The 17,847-nt window shown below is 36.8% G+C and overlaps 1 protein-coding gene across 1 annotated transcript in view; it reads left to right on the forward strand.

The window, feature by feature from the left end:
* Positions 1 to 1,043: 1,043 nt before the first annotated feature.
* Positions 1,044 to 17,847, forward strand: part of LOC136335392 (sodium/potassium/calcium exchanger 1-like) — an 81,976-nt gene continuing 65,172 nt past the window's right edge. Inside the window, exons 1-3 of the mRNA XM_066276668.1 lie at positions 1,044 to 1,154; positions 3,372 to 3,452; positions 3,641 to 3,761. Coding sequence (XP_066132765.1) covers positions 1,044 to 1,154; positions 3,372 to 3,452; positions 3,641 to 3,761 — 313 coding nt within the window. The remainder of the gene's footprint in view (positions 1,155 to 3,371; positions 3,453 to 3,640; positions 3,762 to 17,847) is intronic.

A 17,847-nucleotide genomic window follows, 5' to 3' on the forward strand; every position in this document is an offset into this window, starting at 1 on the left:
AAACAAACTTAGATTTATAAATGTTACATAATTTAGGGTGGGGGTATCAGAACTTGAACCAGCCCACCTGACTAAAGTACAAGCTTTCAAAGGCATCACCCTGCCACCTAGCAGTAGAGCAGGGCTTCCACACTGATCTTCCAAACAAAACTGTTACTATTTTGCTCTGCTTTTACTTGGCAGAATGCACCAGAAGCACTGTCAGAAGCCCATGGTCATTTTCTGATGATTTTCTTTCCGATAATGACAATAATGATAACGATGATGATGATGTCAACAATAATTAAATTAGATCCATTTCTCCCTGTGCTAAATGCTATTGATATTCTCATGCAAATCTTCTCATGATGTAGATAGTATTATATCTTTGTGGACTTGGCGTGGTGAACACACAATGCAATATACAGATGATGTATTTTAGAATTGCATACCTGAAATCTACATAATTTTATTAACCAATGTCACCCCAATGAATCCAATTTAAAAATTTCAATGGACACTCAAAACAAAAAAAAAAGATGAAAATAATCAAGGCTTAGATAGCTTATTAAGGAGGATCAGGGTAAAATATATAGTAAGTAGAGGCACCTAGATTTAAATTTAGGTTTGCCTGAGTAAAGCCACAGATATTTTTGATACCTCACTGCGTCAGTGGCCCAGCCATTTAATGATGCCAAACAAGGTGGTTCACGAGCCCAGCTTTCAGAAGCTTCATTGTTGAATGAGACAGATTTCTTCCCTTCGAATTGTTTCCATCTCTTTTTCTCCTCTTATAAGGACCTCCATTTTCTCACCTTGCCCTCTTTGTGAACTTTGTTGACTTCAAATTACTATCATCACTCTTCCCCAAAATGAGTGTCTTGCAGACCTACCTCCCTTTGGTAGGATGGTGGTGCTGAAATGGACAGTTACCTGCATTACCAACAGCTGCAATCGTCCACAGAATCTTGCTTTCTCTCCAAGAAACCCCATTGTTAAGTAAATTATTTATAGGTTTGTTGTTATTGTTAAGTATCACCTCTTTTTATGTGCAGAATGGCACCATGGCAGCTATCCAACAACTCGATGTACCTAAGAGTCTTGAAGGTTTCTCAGAGTCTGAATTAGATACTGGTCTTTTCTCTCAGGAGAGCCTTCCTCACTTTTCTACTCTTGTAACTTATCTGGTGTCTATCTGTCTGTCTCTCTCTCTCTCTCTTTCTTTCCTTCCTTCCCTCTTCTTTCTTTTCCTCTCTCATATCCAGACAAACACACAAGAGCCCAGAGTCTCGACACACATTTAAATTTTTGCTCTTAAAATAGAAGATTTCATTAAATTTACTCACAGGCAAGTATTAAAATGGAAAGCTTTATCTCCATAAGGATATTTGCATTTGCAGCCTCAGCTGCAGCTTGCAGAATAGGAAGTTTATCTCACGTAAAGGAATTTCATACATCAGTGACCAGCTATTACAGGGAACAAGGTATGTTTCTTAAAATCCTATACAAACAAATACAGCCTGGCCTGGCTAATGAATAAAGCAGGCTTGAGGGGTAATGATAGACATACTTTAATAGACATGGGCCACAGTGATTATTTCCTGATGGTTTGTGTCCTAAAGATGTACCACTCAGGACCCACTCTGAAATGCAGAAAAGGAACACCCACATTTCAATAAGCAGACACTGCACAATAACCATATCCCTTTTACTTTCTAAACACATTTATCAAGACCTGGCAGGACATCTCCCCCAAACAAATGAACAAAAGTAAGATCAGTGTCTTTTTCCCAGGGGAGTTCTGTCTCTGTCAGTGAGAAAATGCCAAGGCTGACACCATTTACCCACAGCACTGATAACCCTGAGACTTCACTCAGCATCTCTGTGCTCTCGGGAAAGACTCTTTGACATGGGATCTTACTTTCATCTCTTTCTCTCAGTCAGAAAACAAGCAGTCATCTTGCAGAAGCCCAGATTTGCTTATCCACACCCCCCCTCTCATTCCTTAGAGGGTTCCTTTAGCTGTAGGCTTGACTCCAGTTTTCTGAGGGTCCAGCCAAGTTGCAAACCAAATCCTGTTGATTCTTTTTTTTTTTTCTACAGAAAAAAATGTGCTTCTATAATTGCCTCAGGGAGGAGAAAAGCTCCTAAAGGATAGGAGGTAGCATTTTCATTCACAAGGATTCTACTGGGAAGTTTAAACCTAATCTCCTCACTGAGGATTTTATTAGATTTTACCTGGCTCATTTCATTGGATGCTTTAAGACTCCACTGAGAGGTCACCTCTCCTCGAAATGCACCTTGACCTTATGCTTTGTTAGTATGTTCTTCTCAACAGACCTGAACTCTCATTCATTGTTCTTTTATCTCCCTGGATTTTATTTTTCCAATTGCCTGCCCTACTAGATATGAGGTTTTGAGAGCAGGTCTGTGTCATATAATATATCCCTACAGCCCTAGCATCTAACTCAGTTCAGGTAAGGTGGATATTTTTTTCTGTCCTTCAATGCAAATCTGGGGGTGGGGTCAGGTATGGTTTAGTGAAGTCAGTTTATTCTTACTTTTTCTCCTAAGGGCTTTGAAGTCATCATGTTTTGCATTAATTTGGCAATCTCAACAATGCTGCTGAAAATTTTAATTGCAGCAAATTTATTGAACTTGATTCTGATTGCAGAATTTCTTCTCATACTCCAAAGCTCTCATGCCTTGCAAGTAAAAAATTACTTCTTGGTAAAATTGGGACTCAGAAATTTAGAGGAAAAAAATAATGGATAGTGTGCCTATGTTGTTTTTGTTAATAATCAGACCACTGTCAGGTAAAACTCAACTATTTATAGATGGGAGTTGAGGACAGGAAGACAAAAGAGAAAAACCTCAAACATTGTGGAACCCTTTCTTTCTTGTGGTTAGTATTGCAGAGCAGTGGGCCTTATGAGTTCCACCACACTTATGGTAGGGAGGCACCATCAGAGGAAGACTTGGATGCTAACAGGTGTGGCAACAAAAGCCATCCTTTCCCCTGAAGTCTGTGTGTATGGTTTCCAGCTGTAACACTCAATTGTCCCTGTGGAGTTAGCAGAGTCCTGAAGCAACCTGCAAAGAACAGATGGAGACAAAGTCTAATGGTGGAGTTGGAGGAGGACTCCTAGTGAAGGAGCCCTTGCACAGGAAGGGGGAATGAACCAGGGAGTTCAACATGACTGGGGGTCAATAATCACCATAGAGGGATGAAGGAAGCTTCAAGGGCAGTCAGAGAGCAAACCCTAAGGAAGAACTGAGAGTTAACATTCTTGACAAAGCAAGGTTTTGTTGAGGGTGTAAAGTCAGAGGAAGAATGAATTAAGAAAAAAGGAATCCTATGTCTGTGCATTTCTTGCTCTGGTCTATTGTAGCCTCCAGAGATGGAGGATACTCCTGTGGGGCCTCTGAAAGACAGACCTGTTAGGATAGCAAAAGCTCAGTCTCACCAGCAGGTACAGCCTCAAAATAAGTGATAGAGCTTACCTTATTTTGGGTATTCATTATCCACCTTGGAAATAAAATATTTTAAATAAATGTATTGTGCATAACATATGCATATTCACCATACAAATTACAAATATTGATCAACTTATGACCTATGCAGCTTACAACCATTCGACTTTACAACTACAATTGCTAGCCGCATCTGCTCCGCATCCGGCAGCGCAAGCGTTGCCCAGCTGGGTGTACGAAAGTGCAGACCGGCTTCCGGCAGCACTACCATCTCTGCGTGCATCATTTCAACTGTTATCCCAGACTTGGTACAGCAATTTGTGTTTTGTGTCTTGGATATTTTTCATCAAATCCCTCCCAAGATGTCTACCAAGAGGAATTGTCTTTGCAAATATTAAACCAGTTGTACTGGTAATGCAGTGTTTTTACTTAAACTTGATGAATGTAAAAATAAGAAACAAAATGGTGTAGAGATGATACAAATGGCATAAAATGAAGAAAGAAAATTATGACATATAACAATAATGAAAGAAAATTATGATACAGTATGACTTAAAGATTTTTATAGGAGAAGCAAACCAATGACTGTAATTGATAAATCTGTTAAAGTTTTTACAGTTGGAGAATATCATCCCAGATGTCTTTCCTTGTAAAAGAGGCAAATAGAACTATTAATAATAAAAAACATTGTATACTATTGTGATTATGCTTTTGTAACTATTATTATAAAATTATCTGATTTCATTTCATTTACTAAAAAAACAAGTTAAGAAACTGGAGGAAACACTGGCCTCCTTATAAAAATGTCTTGAGGAAAAAGAAGATATTAAATGGTGGCCATTAACATGTAAGATTATAAAATGATAAAATTAAGAAAAAATAAAAAGGTTGCTTTATACATTATGCTTTTAAACTCATATTTTATGTTCAGTAGTTAGTGATTCTCTGCTATAAAAATAAGGCAAGGCCTTCTACCTTCCACCTTAAATCTTCTACGTAAATCTTTTTATAATCTCCAAGTTTTATTAAATATTATTATTGCATTTTTTTATCATTGCATTGTCCAGGTTTATATTTGCATAAAGTGTTGCCAGTCTAAGGGTCTGAGCACAGGCTCAAATTTAAGATCCTTTTTAATGAGTTCAAATATTTACTTGGTACTGATAACAGAATTTTCAGCAAAATATTTATTTAGGAACTATGTAGTACAGACATTTTATTCTATATAAGAATCCTTGTTTCGGATTTCAATCAAATTGCTCAGGTTTAAAAAATGGTTCTGTTGCTTTAAAATTATATTAACTTGGGTATATTTAAAGTTGTCCAAACTTGAGTACATCACTGAATTTTAATAAGCAGTGATTTCCCCTTCTGTAATATGCAAATAACAATGTACCTACTTTGCTAGATTAAGAGGATTAAATCAAATACCTTATGTATACCTAGCAGTTAGCAGAGTGCTTTACAGTAGTAACTGATCAATCAATGATAACTATGTCATTATTAGTGTTTTGTTTTTTATTTGCTTATCCCCACCTACCTCAATCTAACTTCATAAAACACCCTTCTCACAAAACGATCCTGTGCAATTGAATTTATTGGATCTCAGAATATCCCATGTTCTCCATGCTCTATACTTGGCAACTTTAAGTCTTTCTATTTGAATGCACTTACCCAATTTTACAAATACTAACACTCTGTGTACCTGCCAAGTTGCTAGTTTTTTAAAGGATCTCTAATGTACCCTCAACTGGAGAGGCATTTACTGTTGTCCCTACGTTAACTATACATACCCTTCCCCCAGGTTTTCATTTTATTCCACAAATGCCTGCTTTATAACATCATATTGTATTGTTTTCTGCGTCCCCTATTTATTCTCACTTTCAGACAGCAAATTTCATTCTTTAACAAAGGACAATTTTGTCTATATATACTCAGTTCCTGACATCATCATTATCACTGTCATTATACATCATCATGGTCACAGAAAAGTAACTTTATTGTGTTTTATCACATAAGAGATAGCCAGTTCTATCAACCATATATATATATTTAAAATTATATGAATTATATATATATTAAATAATAAATCCTATTGGTTTTTAGACATATTAAATTATCCCCATGTTAAAGCATGTGATAGGTAAAAAATTGTTCACAAACTTGCCCAAGGTCACACAACTAAGAATGACAGAGCTATGATCTGTAATTTCAGAGCCCAAATCCTTAATGCCACACTAAAATCAATAGATGTTCCAATATTTTATGAATGAATAGGTGATCCCTAAGGTATCTTTTAGCCCAAACAGCAATATATTGTCAAGGATTTATTATGCAATTTGTAAGTCATACACTATGCTAAGTGCTGGAATGGAAAAGAATTACTATGTAAATCATAGATCCTACTTTCAAGCATCTTATAATTTAGTTAAGTTGAAAAAGGGTAGCATATATGAAAACAAAAATTAAATGACATATACACCAAAGTGGAGTGCATTGAAATTAAGAAATGTTAAATTCAGTGAGAGCCAGAGAAACTAGAGAAGAATGTTAGTATGAAATCATTTTAAAGAACCACTAATGTATAATATTCTACTTTAAAATTCTTTTCCTGATTATTATAGTTTGAGAATGGAGTACTCTTGAGTTTGAGAGTTTACAAGATAAACAATTGATTGTAACAGTTAAAAATATCAGTTATCTCATAAAGCAGAATGTAAGACCTATCTCGTATATGAGCACATGTGAGAAAAATGAATATATTCACTATCTTTAAAATAGTATTCTATATATAAAAATATGAATATACAAATGACATATTTGAAATATGAACACTTGCCTTTAATTGTGGTCTGTTGTGTGGCTTATCGCCCACTATTCCAATGTCATATGGAGAAATTATATAAATTATAACCATAAGTATTATACTATGTCAGTAAGCATTTATACCCAGTTATTTCCCTTAACAACCAACACAATGATTACCATAAAAAAGGCATGTTAAGGATCTAGAAAAACTCTATCCAGAAAGACCAAAGACATTTCTATCAAAAATGCCCATGCTAAGAGGTACAAAATTACCTGAATTCAATTAATTAATAGATGTATATTACTGTATTACTTTATGAAAATGACTATCAAGGAAAGTCTAATAAAAATTTTGGGAATGAAAAGCTAGAAATATCAAGCAAGCAAAAAAAAGAAGAAGAAATCCCCTACCTTACAGAAAATTTGCATTACATGTTTTTAGTAGGACTGAATGTGAACAGTGAATAATAAACCCTCAAACACTGTGCTACTGTTAAATATAAATCATAATTAAATATGAATTTTTTCCCTGTACAAAAACTAAGCCCAAAACTCTATCCTGGTAAACTAATTCATACTTCATTATATATTTGCTAAAGTAACCACAAAATTGTCTAACTAAATTTGAAGTAACTCAATATTTTATTTGGGTTATGGTTTTTGACAATCAGATAGGCCTACAATTATTTTTTTGTATTTTTGTATTTTTCTGAAGTTGGAAACGGGGAGGCAGTCAGACTCCCACATGCGCCCGACCGGGATCCACCCGGCATGCCCACCAGGGGGCGATGCTCTGCCCATCTGGGGCATTGCTCTGTTGCAACCAGGGCCATTCTAGCGCCCAAGGCAGAGCCATGGAGCCATCCTCAGCGCCTGGGCCAATTTTGCTTCAATGGAGCCTTGGCTGTGGAAGGGGAAGAGAGAGACAGAGAGGAAGGAGAGGGGGAGGGGTGGAGAAGCAGATGGGCACTTCTCCTGTGTGCCCTGGCCGTGAATCAAACCCAGGACTCCTGCACGCCAGGCTGATGCTCTACCACTGAGCCAACTGGCCAGGGCTTAGGCCTATGATTCTATGATTTAACCTTACTATTTTTACAAATCTCACTATGTAATGTGTGCATGTGTTTATGTATATGTATTTGAATTATTATCATCTGGCTGATACATTATTTTTACTGGTTTAATTCTTTAAAAAATACACATTTATATTGGTTGACTAGATGCATAGCTAGAAATTTTTATTGATAAATTGAACACTTTCTTTAAATTAAATATATGTGTAATTATTCATTTTTTTCATTTTTATTTCATGAATAAAAGTAGCAACAGACATACTCATGGGTTTTCCAAGCTGAAGAAAAAATTCCCACTTTGAGGGCAATGACAGATTTATTTGTAAACTTTGTAGGAGAGATGATTAAATCAATGGTGAATAAAGGATTGAATATGAAAATTAAAAAAAGCTTTATTTTTGTCATTTCCATTCTGTTTTCCATAAATGCATTATCTATTTACAAGTAAATTCATCAGTACCACTCTTTAACAAAGAATGGTGAAAACAAAATAGGAAAATAACAAAAAAGAAAAATGCAACAAAAAATTTTAAAACAGATTTTAAAAGCAATAAGCATAAGAAAATATGAGTGACTGAGGTAAAATGAAATATGAGAGTCTGGAAAACCTAATGCTACTACTATTGGTTCTGCAACCAGAAACTATCATGATCTTGAGTTAGTCACAAAATCACTCTGGACAATTTTTTTTTTTATTTTAAAATAACGTTGAACCATATAGTGTTGAATGACACTTCCAGACTTCAAAATTGATAACTATATATTTTATTCCAAGAGTATAGGATGAAAGAGAAACAAGAATATATGATAATCAAAGAAAAACTAAGGAAGCAAATAAAGTGACAATTAAGCAAAATAATTTAAACATAAAAAAAATAATGATGAATGAGTGAATCAAGGGAAGAATTTTTTACCTGGCTCTTTATTACATATTTTCTTTCTTGAACTTAATGTTAATCAAGTTTACATTTTTTGTTTTTATTCACTTATTTATAATTTATAATTTATAATTTATATTTAATAAAATGATAGAGACTCTAGGAAAATAATAAAATCAGAAATATAAAATAAGCAGAGGAAGTATTTGTCAGTTAAAGAATGAGCAGGAGAAAAATTAGTTTGAGTTTGGCCACCTTAAATTAAGAGCTATACAAACAAACCATTTGAGCTTATTATCAGGGGGAATACAGGAATTTGAAAAACAATTTTGTTCCAATAGTTTTTATTCAGTGATTACTTCTTTTGAAATTAATGTACCAATTCTTCTTCTTTTTTTGAAGTGACCCAAAAACCTAGGCAGGGTTCCCCAAACTACAGCCTGCGGGCCGCATGCGGCCCCCTGAGACCATTTATCTGGCCCCCACCACACTTCTGGAAGGGGCACCTCTTTCATTGGTGGTCAGTGAGAGGAGCACAGGATGTGGCGCTGCTGCAAAGTGCGGCATTGCTCACGTACAGTACTACTTCCGGTGACGTGAGATGCACACGTCGTGGCTCTGGAAGCACGTCATATCACTTGTTACAGCTAGCAGTGACAAATATGGAACCAGACATTGACCATCTCATTAGCCAAAAGCAGGCCCATAGTTCCCATTGAAATACTAGTCAGTTGATTTAAATTTACTTGTTCTTTATTTTAAATATTGTATTTGTCCCGTTTTGTATTTTTTACTTTAAAATATGTACAGTGTGCATAGGGATTTGTTCATAGTTTTTTTTTTTTTTTTTTTTTTTTTGTAGTCTGGCCCTCCAGTGGTCTGAGGGACAGTGAACTGGCCCCCTGTGTAAAAAGTTTGGGGAACCCTGACCTTTGGGCTTTGGACTCAAGTGTGTATGTATCCCCACATTATTGTTAAGAATCAACTTATTTCTTCACTTAGAAAGAAATTTCAAAATACTTCCAATTTTACATCTACTAGTTGTATCAAGTAGTTTAAAGGTAGCATGACAGTAATTTTATCTTTATTCCCAAAATGTTATTGAAATAATCTATTATTTAGTAAAAGTCATCATTCTTTAAAGAGAAAACTTAAACCAAACACTTACATACCAGGCATTTTTCTAAGCACTTTGTCTATACTAAGTCATTTCATCCTCATAGCTCTATAAAATACTGTAACCATGATGATTTACAGATGAGGGAACTGAGGCACAGAGATTTTCATAATTTGCTTAATTTCAAAGGATGTATGAACAGAGGAGGCGGGATTAAAATCTACATGGTTGGTTCTGGTTAGTGGCTCGGTGGATAGAGTGTTGGCCCAGCGCAGGGATGTCCCGAGTTCAATTCGGGGTCAGGACACACGAGAAAAGCAACTATCTACTTCTTTTTCTCTCCTTCTCCCTCTACTCTCCCTCTTTACCACAGCCAGTGGCTTGACTGGTTCAAGTGTGGCCCCAGGTGCTGAGGAAAGCTCCTTTGGGAGCTTTCAGTCTCAGGGGCTAAAAATAGGTCAGTACTCGATCATTGGTCCCAGTTGGGGTTCCTGAGTGGGTCCTGGTTGGGGAGCATGCAGGAGTCTACCTCACTATCTCCCCTCCTCTCACATTTAAAAAAAAAAAGAAAAAATAACAAATCTACATGGTCTTAGAACCATAACATTATAGTGATATAAATATGAAGAAAAAAATTACAAAAATCAATTTTTAAAAAATGTGTCCAAAACTATATAAGATTGTGAGTGTCCAGGCTGGCCAAACACAATATGCAAATGAATAATCAAAATTAATATAAGAGGAAAATAGAAGGTCAGTTCTATTAAATACCATTATAATAACACCTTATTTGAAATCACTTCAAATACTTGAAGATTAAATTATCTAAAAGGATTTTAAAAACATCAAGAGGTTAACAACAGCAGGCTACAGAATATATGAGTGATGCCACTAATATACTATGCTTGTACAGCCCTGGGACACTGATGAATCATTTAGTTTGTTTATGTTAATCCTCATGACGATTCTAGAACACAGAGAGTCTGGTTACCTTCTCTAAAATCATCTTATTACCATTTCAAGTTTACAATTAAAATCATGACAACAACAAAAACTGAAGCACAGAGATATGGGCCTGGAGTAACTTGCCGAGGGACCCAGTAAATAAGTGGTGAAAGCTAGGTCTCTGGCACCAGGTTCAGTACATCCCACCATCTTCCTAACTGTCTCTTGACTTGAAGCACAGCCAGACTGGTTATCTGTAGATGTGCTGATCTGAGGTTCTAGGTATGATTTAGATACCACTGCTGACCCAGGGGTGGTTGGAGAAGAGAACACGTCTCTACACACAAATTATTGGCCCATCATGTTTGCAACTAGACCAGGGGTCTCAAACTCAACTCAGCATGTGGGCCGCAGAGCAAGATCACAGCCGTTCGGCGGCTGCACTAGGTCTACAAAAGGCAACTGTTACGCAACACTTTTCTCACTGCAGTTGAAAACAAAAAAAATCAGTACAACAAGCACAATCGTACATGCAGTTTACTCAGTGTCACAAAATGACCAGAAACTGTAGTTCGCATCACAACTGCTGTTAACTAAGCTAATATCTAGCTAGGATGCTAGAGAAATGAAAAATACAAGTAGGCCCCTAGGCTTACTTAATTTTATCCAAAATATTTTGAACTTCGTGAATTAGTCTGCGGGCTGCACAAAATTGTTTGTCGGGCCACATGCGGCCCGCGGGCCGCGAGTTTGAGACCCCTGAACTAGACTGTCCCTAACTGTCAACAGCAACCTGGTAGAGATTTAGGAATGAGCATTGATTCATTTTATCTGAGCATTCTTTGGCGTTTTTCTCCAGACACAGAAGGACTTCTCAAATAGGATAATAAATTGGTAGGAGCTTTAAAGTGCTGAGAAAGAGACATTTGTTTAATAGTAAACAGAATTTTGTTACTGAAATAAGCATTAATCTGAACTAATCCAACCAGCATCAGTAGAAAGGTAGAAGAGAAAAATGACAGTAATCAACCTCATCTTTCTGAGACACACCATCTCTTTCCTTTCTCTAGCTATTGATTAAAGAGTTAAAAGCTAATGTCCACTTCTCAAGTCATTTTGGAGAGAACTATTTTTATTCTGTCATCTGGATCTTAATCATTTGCAACAAAGATGATGGAAGAAAGTATCAGCAGCAACTAGAAAAATAATTTTCTTTTTGACTCCATTTAGACAAACTTGAGTGCTTTATTCATAAAGTTGGCTTTTGAATTTCACAGAAGCAGCTTTTTGTTCTCAGATCTTCAGGGGAGCCTTGTAATTCCCAGTGTCAAGGGCACACCAGAATCTGTGATCCGCAAACAACTCAGCTCATCAGCATTAATTATTGCTCCGCAAGGCTTATAAAGGAATATAATCAGATGCCTTATGCTGCAGCCCTGGTGAGGATGCCCCCCTTTCTTTCTGCCTGCTCATTTCCAGTCTCGTTCCTCTCTCCTATTAACTGTTGGCTTTCCACGCTTTTGACTTCTTATTTTCCCCTTCCTCCCTGGGTGGGCACATCTGCCTTCCCAGCTTTGGCTAACATTTCTATTGTGATGATTTCTAATTATATATTCTGGCATCAGCCTATTTTCAGAAGTTCCACACCTGGGTTTTTAGTTCCCTACCAGATACAACTCAAACCACCAGGTTCAAAATAGGGGCATGCTACTCTTCTACCTATGAACCTATACCTGTTTTTCCCTCAGCATTTCCCCTCTGAGCCCATGTCTCCACCCTCTGCGTAGCTAATATTGTATAAAAAGAAAACCTCAGGTTCATCCCTGACTCACAGGAACTTCTGCAGAACTGTTTCTACTAGGGAACAATTGCTTGCTATCTGTTTCTCCCTGTTTCGAAACTGGGTAATTCCCAGCCTTCCTCAGTCTGACTTGGGGCTCTCTCCATGCCCCTTGCCCTCCAACTCAACATGTCACTTTTCTAGATAGCAAATATTTTGCTCTCCTATTTACTAAATGTTTAGCAATCAGTGTAATTACTTTTCTCATGGCAGAATACGCTTTGCAAAGTAAAATTTAATGAAGTACATAAAATCCAGTTTAATTTACTCTCCAGTTACTTCTGAATATCTGAGTTTGATTCAGGTTTTTCTCAGTACAAATCAAAACTCGTTACCCAGGTGTTCAAAAGACACAAAGCCATCAGCTATATCCCTAGACACCATTTCCTACCATTTTCCCTGTGGATAATCTCATTCAAACACACTGAAATGTGTGCACTGCTCACTGCTGGTGCCTTTAATAGTTCCTGGAACACAGTAAACACTGAATCAAGGCTTGTTGAATGGATGAATGAGTTATTCATTGCAGCCCACCCTTGCATAGAACCTTAGGTACTCCCTGTTTGCCTTTGCATCCAAGGTGCTACTTGGATGTCACTTTCTGCTCTTCTAGACCAGGCCCATAATTGCTACCCATTCTAAAAAATCTAACTGACATTTAACCCTTTGATTTACTTATCATTAATTAATTCAACAAATGTTTATTTAGCCCATACCAAGAGCCTCATGCACAGGATACAAGACTCATAGTCTAGTGTAGAAAACAGATAAGTGGCCCTGGCCAGTTGGCTCAGCGGTAGAGCGTTGGCCTGGCGTGTGGGGGACCCGGGTTCGATTCCCGGCCAGGGCACATAGGAGAAGCGCCCATTTGCTTCTCCACCCCCCCTTCCCTCTGTCTCTCTCTTCCCCTCCCACAGCCAAGGATCCATTGGAGCAAAGATGGCCCGGGCTCTGGGGATGGCTCCTTGGCCTCTGCCCCAGGCGCTAGAGAGGCTCTGGTCTCGGCAGAGCAACGCCCCGGAGGGGCAGAGCATCGCCTCCTGGTGGGCAGAGCTTCGCCCCTGGTGGGCGTGCTGGGTGGATCCTGGTCGGGCGCATGCGGGAGTCTGTCTGACTGTCTCTCCCCATTTCCAGCTTCAGAAAAATACAAAAAAAAAAAAAAAAAAGAAAAAGAAAACAGATCAAGTTATTATAATGCAATTGCATACTTCCTTACAACCTTTCCTACACACTGACCCAGATGTATTTGCCTCTTTTCATTTTTCTCCACAGAACCTGATGCATAAAGAACATTTTTATATCACTGAGAACTATTATGTCAATTTATAAAAATTTCTCTCCGAGTAAGAATGGTATACTTCCTGACTACATCATACCACACGTATTCTTCTTGGATCCCCCTAAAGTAAGGATGCTTTCTAGCAATTAGAAAACCTCCAACAAATAGTAGTCATCCATATAATTATGCTGAGGGTACAATATAATAGAATGAGCCTGTGCTTTCTGAACAGATTGACAAGTTGAAACTCGGGCTGTCTGACTCATGCAATTAAGTTCTGGAGTGGATCTATTAACTTTCCTGGCCTCATTAGCATCTTTGTAAATCAAGTGGGATAACACCTACTTCTTGAAGTTTTTGTGAGTATCTTGTAAGAAATAAGATAGACTATAAAATTGGGATATACGGCATGCTTGTCAGCTGTTTACCTAGTTTAGGAATAAACAGCATGATATTTGGTAATAAAAACTCAATAGATTGGATAAGTAGGAAGATGCAGGCAACAAGTAAAGAATGAACAACTGCATCACTAAATCAGTTCTCCCTAGACTGAGAAACTCTCAAGAGGGCAGGAGTGGAAAAAATATATATACAGGAAAGGTAAACTAATGTTTCATTCAAACCGGGAAAGAAAATTTAATAGCTCCTTCCTTAAAAGGAGCAAGAAGGTAATATCAAAATATACTGTGCATTCAAATTCTTGCGTTAAATATAGTAAATTGTATGAATTACTTAACTCAGAGTAGAAGTTTATTTGTTGTTGATTTAAGCCTTGGTTTTCAAACCACTGAAAGATACAATGTTTGGCCTACCGAGAGCACAAAATCAATATTCTTGGGCTCAGAAAAGGCAAATCCAGGTTGCAACGTCCCCATTCAGTCTGCCTCCGCATCGCTCATTTCTGTTTGCACACTTACTCTGATGGGCTCTTGATTCCTTCTGGATTCCTTTGCAAACATTTCAGTGATGATTGATGAAGTATACACCTAGAAAGAGAGTTTTCATTAGGTCGAGACCACAGAGCTTGAGGAAGCTGCGACTGCGGCAGACTTGACAAGGGCGTCACTGTAGACAGACAGCTCCAATCACAGAACATCAGCCTCCCGTGTCCTGAGTTTGCGCTAATACGGGATGAACTCCTTTTCACATATGAACTCTGAGAAGAGTACTGACTCACATCAAACTGTTTAATATTCCCCAAAACATATATTTTAACTACAGGGTATGGTTAGAGGACAGAGTTCAGCTTTAATTGATTTCCTACAATTCTCATCGTTTTTATTTGCCATGTCTACTTCTTTTCCTTTCCTGCCTTCAAAGGCACCCATCCTCTTGACCTGGTGAACCTAAAAATAATGAGCAGATTTCACAAGTTAAATATGTACTGAAGCAAAGAACAACTTTATAAAATCCCACAGAATATCAGTGTGAAACCAGGAGAAAACACAAGAAACAAAATTTTAAGAGAATGATCTCAAGAGACATAAATTGGGAGGAAAATTGTACATTTTTTACGTGGCTGTTCAGTGCACCATGTTCAGTATTTTATAAACGTGTCACAACATAATTCTTCCACACAATACCTTGGGGAAATTGTAAGAAGGAAGGCTAAGTATGTTTAATTTGCTTGTGATTAAATACTCTAAGATGAAGTTACAGAAGTTGACCAATGTCCATTTAAATTTAAAATATATACTATTTCCATAATATTTTACTAGCCACAGAGCATATTATTGCTAAACTCAAGAACCACCTTAAATTTATGAGTAAAATAAATTGGAATTTTACTTTTTAAGGAGAGGTTTAAAAATATGTGAAGATATTATTTCTTTTTTAAAAACTGGAATCACATGCTAGGGAGTCAATTTACAATTTTCCCTGATTCATGATTTTGTACATAAACACGGAATTGCCTTAGGCAGTGTGTCCATCGGACTTGTCTTCACAGCAGAAACTGAATGAAGTCACAGAGTAGCTTTTCTGGCCAGGTCATAACAATATAATTTACAGCATATTAGCCTTTTCATATCATATTGATTTTTTTTTCATGCTGAAGGGCTTCCAAAATCACAATAGAAGCTAATTCTGTGCTATGGAACAACAATGTCAAATCAAATGTTAAGGAATATGCCAATTCAGATACTGAGTTGATATTACAAAATAAATGTTTGCTTCTTCTTAAGAACATTGGATTCCCCCATGACTAGAGTCATATGCAATAAAGGAATCTAAAAAAGAAATATAAACACCAAAAGTCATTCTTTGCTAGGACCAAGAATAAGAGTCCTCACCAAACATTGAACTTAAAGGTTATCAGTGTGAGAACAAAGAATCACTTGAGTAATTCAAAAAGAAATCAGTTATACGAAACAATGTAAGAAAAAACAGCCAAGATTCTGGAAATATTTACAAAATATTTTTCTTCTAGACTGTGAAAAACTTTCTTCACAGAATGTTTTCAATGCTAAGTACCATAGAAAGACACCTGTCTAGTCCTTCAAATACTTTTTTATGAAGTCCTGGACTTTTTATTAGTTAAGGTTTCAGAGTAGAAACTTCACGGTATCAACTCCTGATTTCCTCAGCCCAGATTCTTACTTTTAAAACAAGTAATGCTTGGAATCCAAAACAAACTAAAACGAATTTAACCTGTTTTGTCCCTTTGTTGTTTTCCTTAAACCAGTTCAATTTTAAGTTTTTAAATTTGGATCAAGAATCAAAGAGTAACCCCCCCAAAAAAAATTTTTTTTCATCTTTAATAAAAGTAAAATATTCAAACATAAAATATTACAACAGCAGTACAAAAAAACTCTTGTAGGACTACTCCAGTTGTTAATATTTTACCACATTTGCCTCTCCATACAAAATATTCCAGATTCTCCCAGAAAATGATTATGTAGAACTTCCATATAAGCTCGCAATCAAGAATTCAACATTGTTTCAACACTACAAGCCAATGCATAGACACTTACATATTTTGTCAAATGACCCAGTGGTCTAGACAATATCTCTTTTTCCATTTTGGATGAGTCTTCTTCCCTCAGTCAGGAAGTTATTCCTCAGTCTTGCTCCCAATTTTATATTCTTGACAGATTTAAAGAGGCTAAATGTTCCCAATCCTAGTCTGTCTATTGCTTCATCTTCTTTTTTTTCTTAAGATTTTATTTACTGATTTTACAAAGTTAGGAGAGAAAGGAGCAGAGCTGAAGCTACCTGGATAAAAAAAGTTCTGCTTGTGAACAACAGCTTGAGTCATGTCCATGAGTTCTGTCTGCCCTTTTGGATGGCCTGCCCTGTAAATTCTGCAATTGCTTAGCCAGTCTCTATAATCACATGAGGCAATTCTATAAAATAGGTATCTTTCTATCTCTACTGGTCTTATTTTTCTGGTTGAATTCTGACTGATACAGCCATCATTTGATGAAAGGATATATGAGATACCTTATATTTAAATAATGGAATATTATTTTGCAATAAAAAAAGAACAAAGTACTGATTCATGCTACTACATGGATACATTATGAAAACATTGTGCTTAGTGAAATAGATCAGTCACAAAAGATTACAGCATGTGTGATTCTACTTATATGCAATATGCACAATAGATGCATCTAGGAGACAGAAAGTGGTTTTTAGGTCTGAGAAGGGCATGTGAATGATTGTTAATGCTTACAGGGTAATTTTTGGAGGGTGATGAATATGTTCTAAAATTAGATTGTATTATTGTTTGCATGATTCTATAAAAATACTATCATTATTGAAGTGCGAACCTTTAACTATTAGAAATATCATTTCTATCTAGTAACATTTTTATTTTAATATCTATTTTATCTGACATGATATAACTTTACCTATCTTTTTCTGTTGTTTAGAGAGAGAGAGAAAGAGAGAGAGAGAGAAAGGAGCATTGAGTCCTTGCTCCACTTAGTTGTGTATTAATTGCTTTCCAAATGTGCCTTAGCTGAGGATCAAATCTGAACCTTGGGGTCAAGCTGGTGATGCTGGGCTCAAGAAAGCAACCTCAGCATTCCAGTTTGATGCTCTACTCATTATGCTACCACCTGTCAGGCCTCTTTACCTTTCTTATGGTTGCTCTTTGCATTTTGAATCTTTCTCCATCCCTTCGTGATTAACATATTGTCTTTGAATCTTGTATATGTAATCATTTTTCTCCATCCAATCTGACAATCTCTAGCTTTTTGTTGGATTGTTTAATCTATTTATACTTAATGTTATCATTGAGAGGGCAAGTCTTTTTTTCTTTTTTGACTTGGCCCTCTTAGTACAAAACTTCTACCCACAGAGCCAGCTCTGGTAGGGTGATCGGGGCCCAATATTCTCAACCTGCCAGCCTGGAATGGGGCCAATTTTGGCCTGGGAGGAGGATGCTAACGCCAGACATCTCCACCCTGCCTGTCTGGCATAAAGTGTCTGTGTCATGGGGCTGGCAGTGA

Source organism: Saccopteryx bilineata, chromosome 4 (assembly GCF_036850765.1).
Source record: "Saccopteryx bilineata isolate mSacBil1 chromosome 4, mSacBil1_pri_phased_curated, whole genome shotgun sequence".
NCBI classification, from domain to species: Eukaryota; Metazoa; Chordata; class Mammalia; order Chiroptera; family Emballonuridae; genus Saccopteryx; species Saccopteryx bilineata.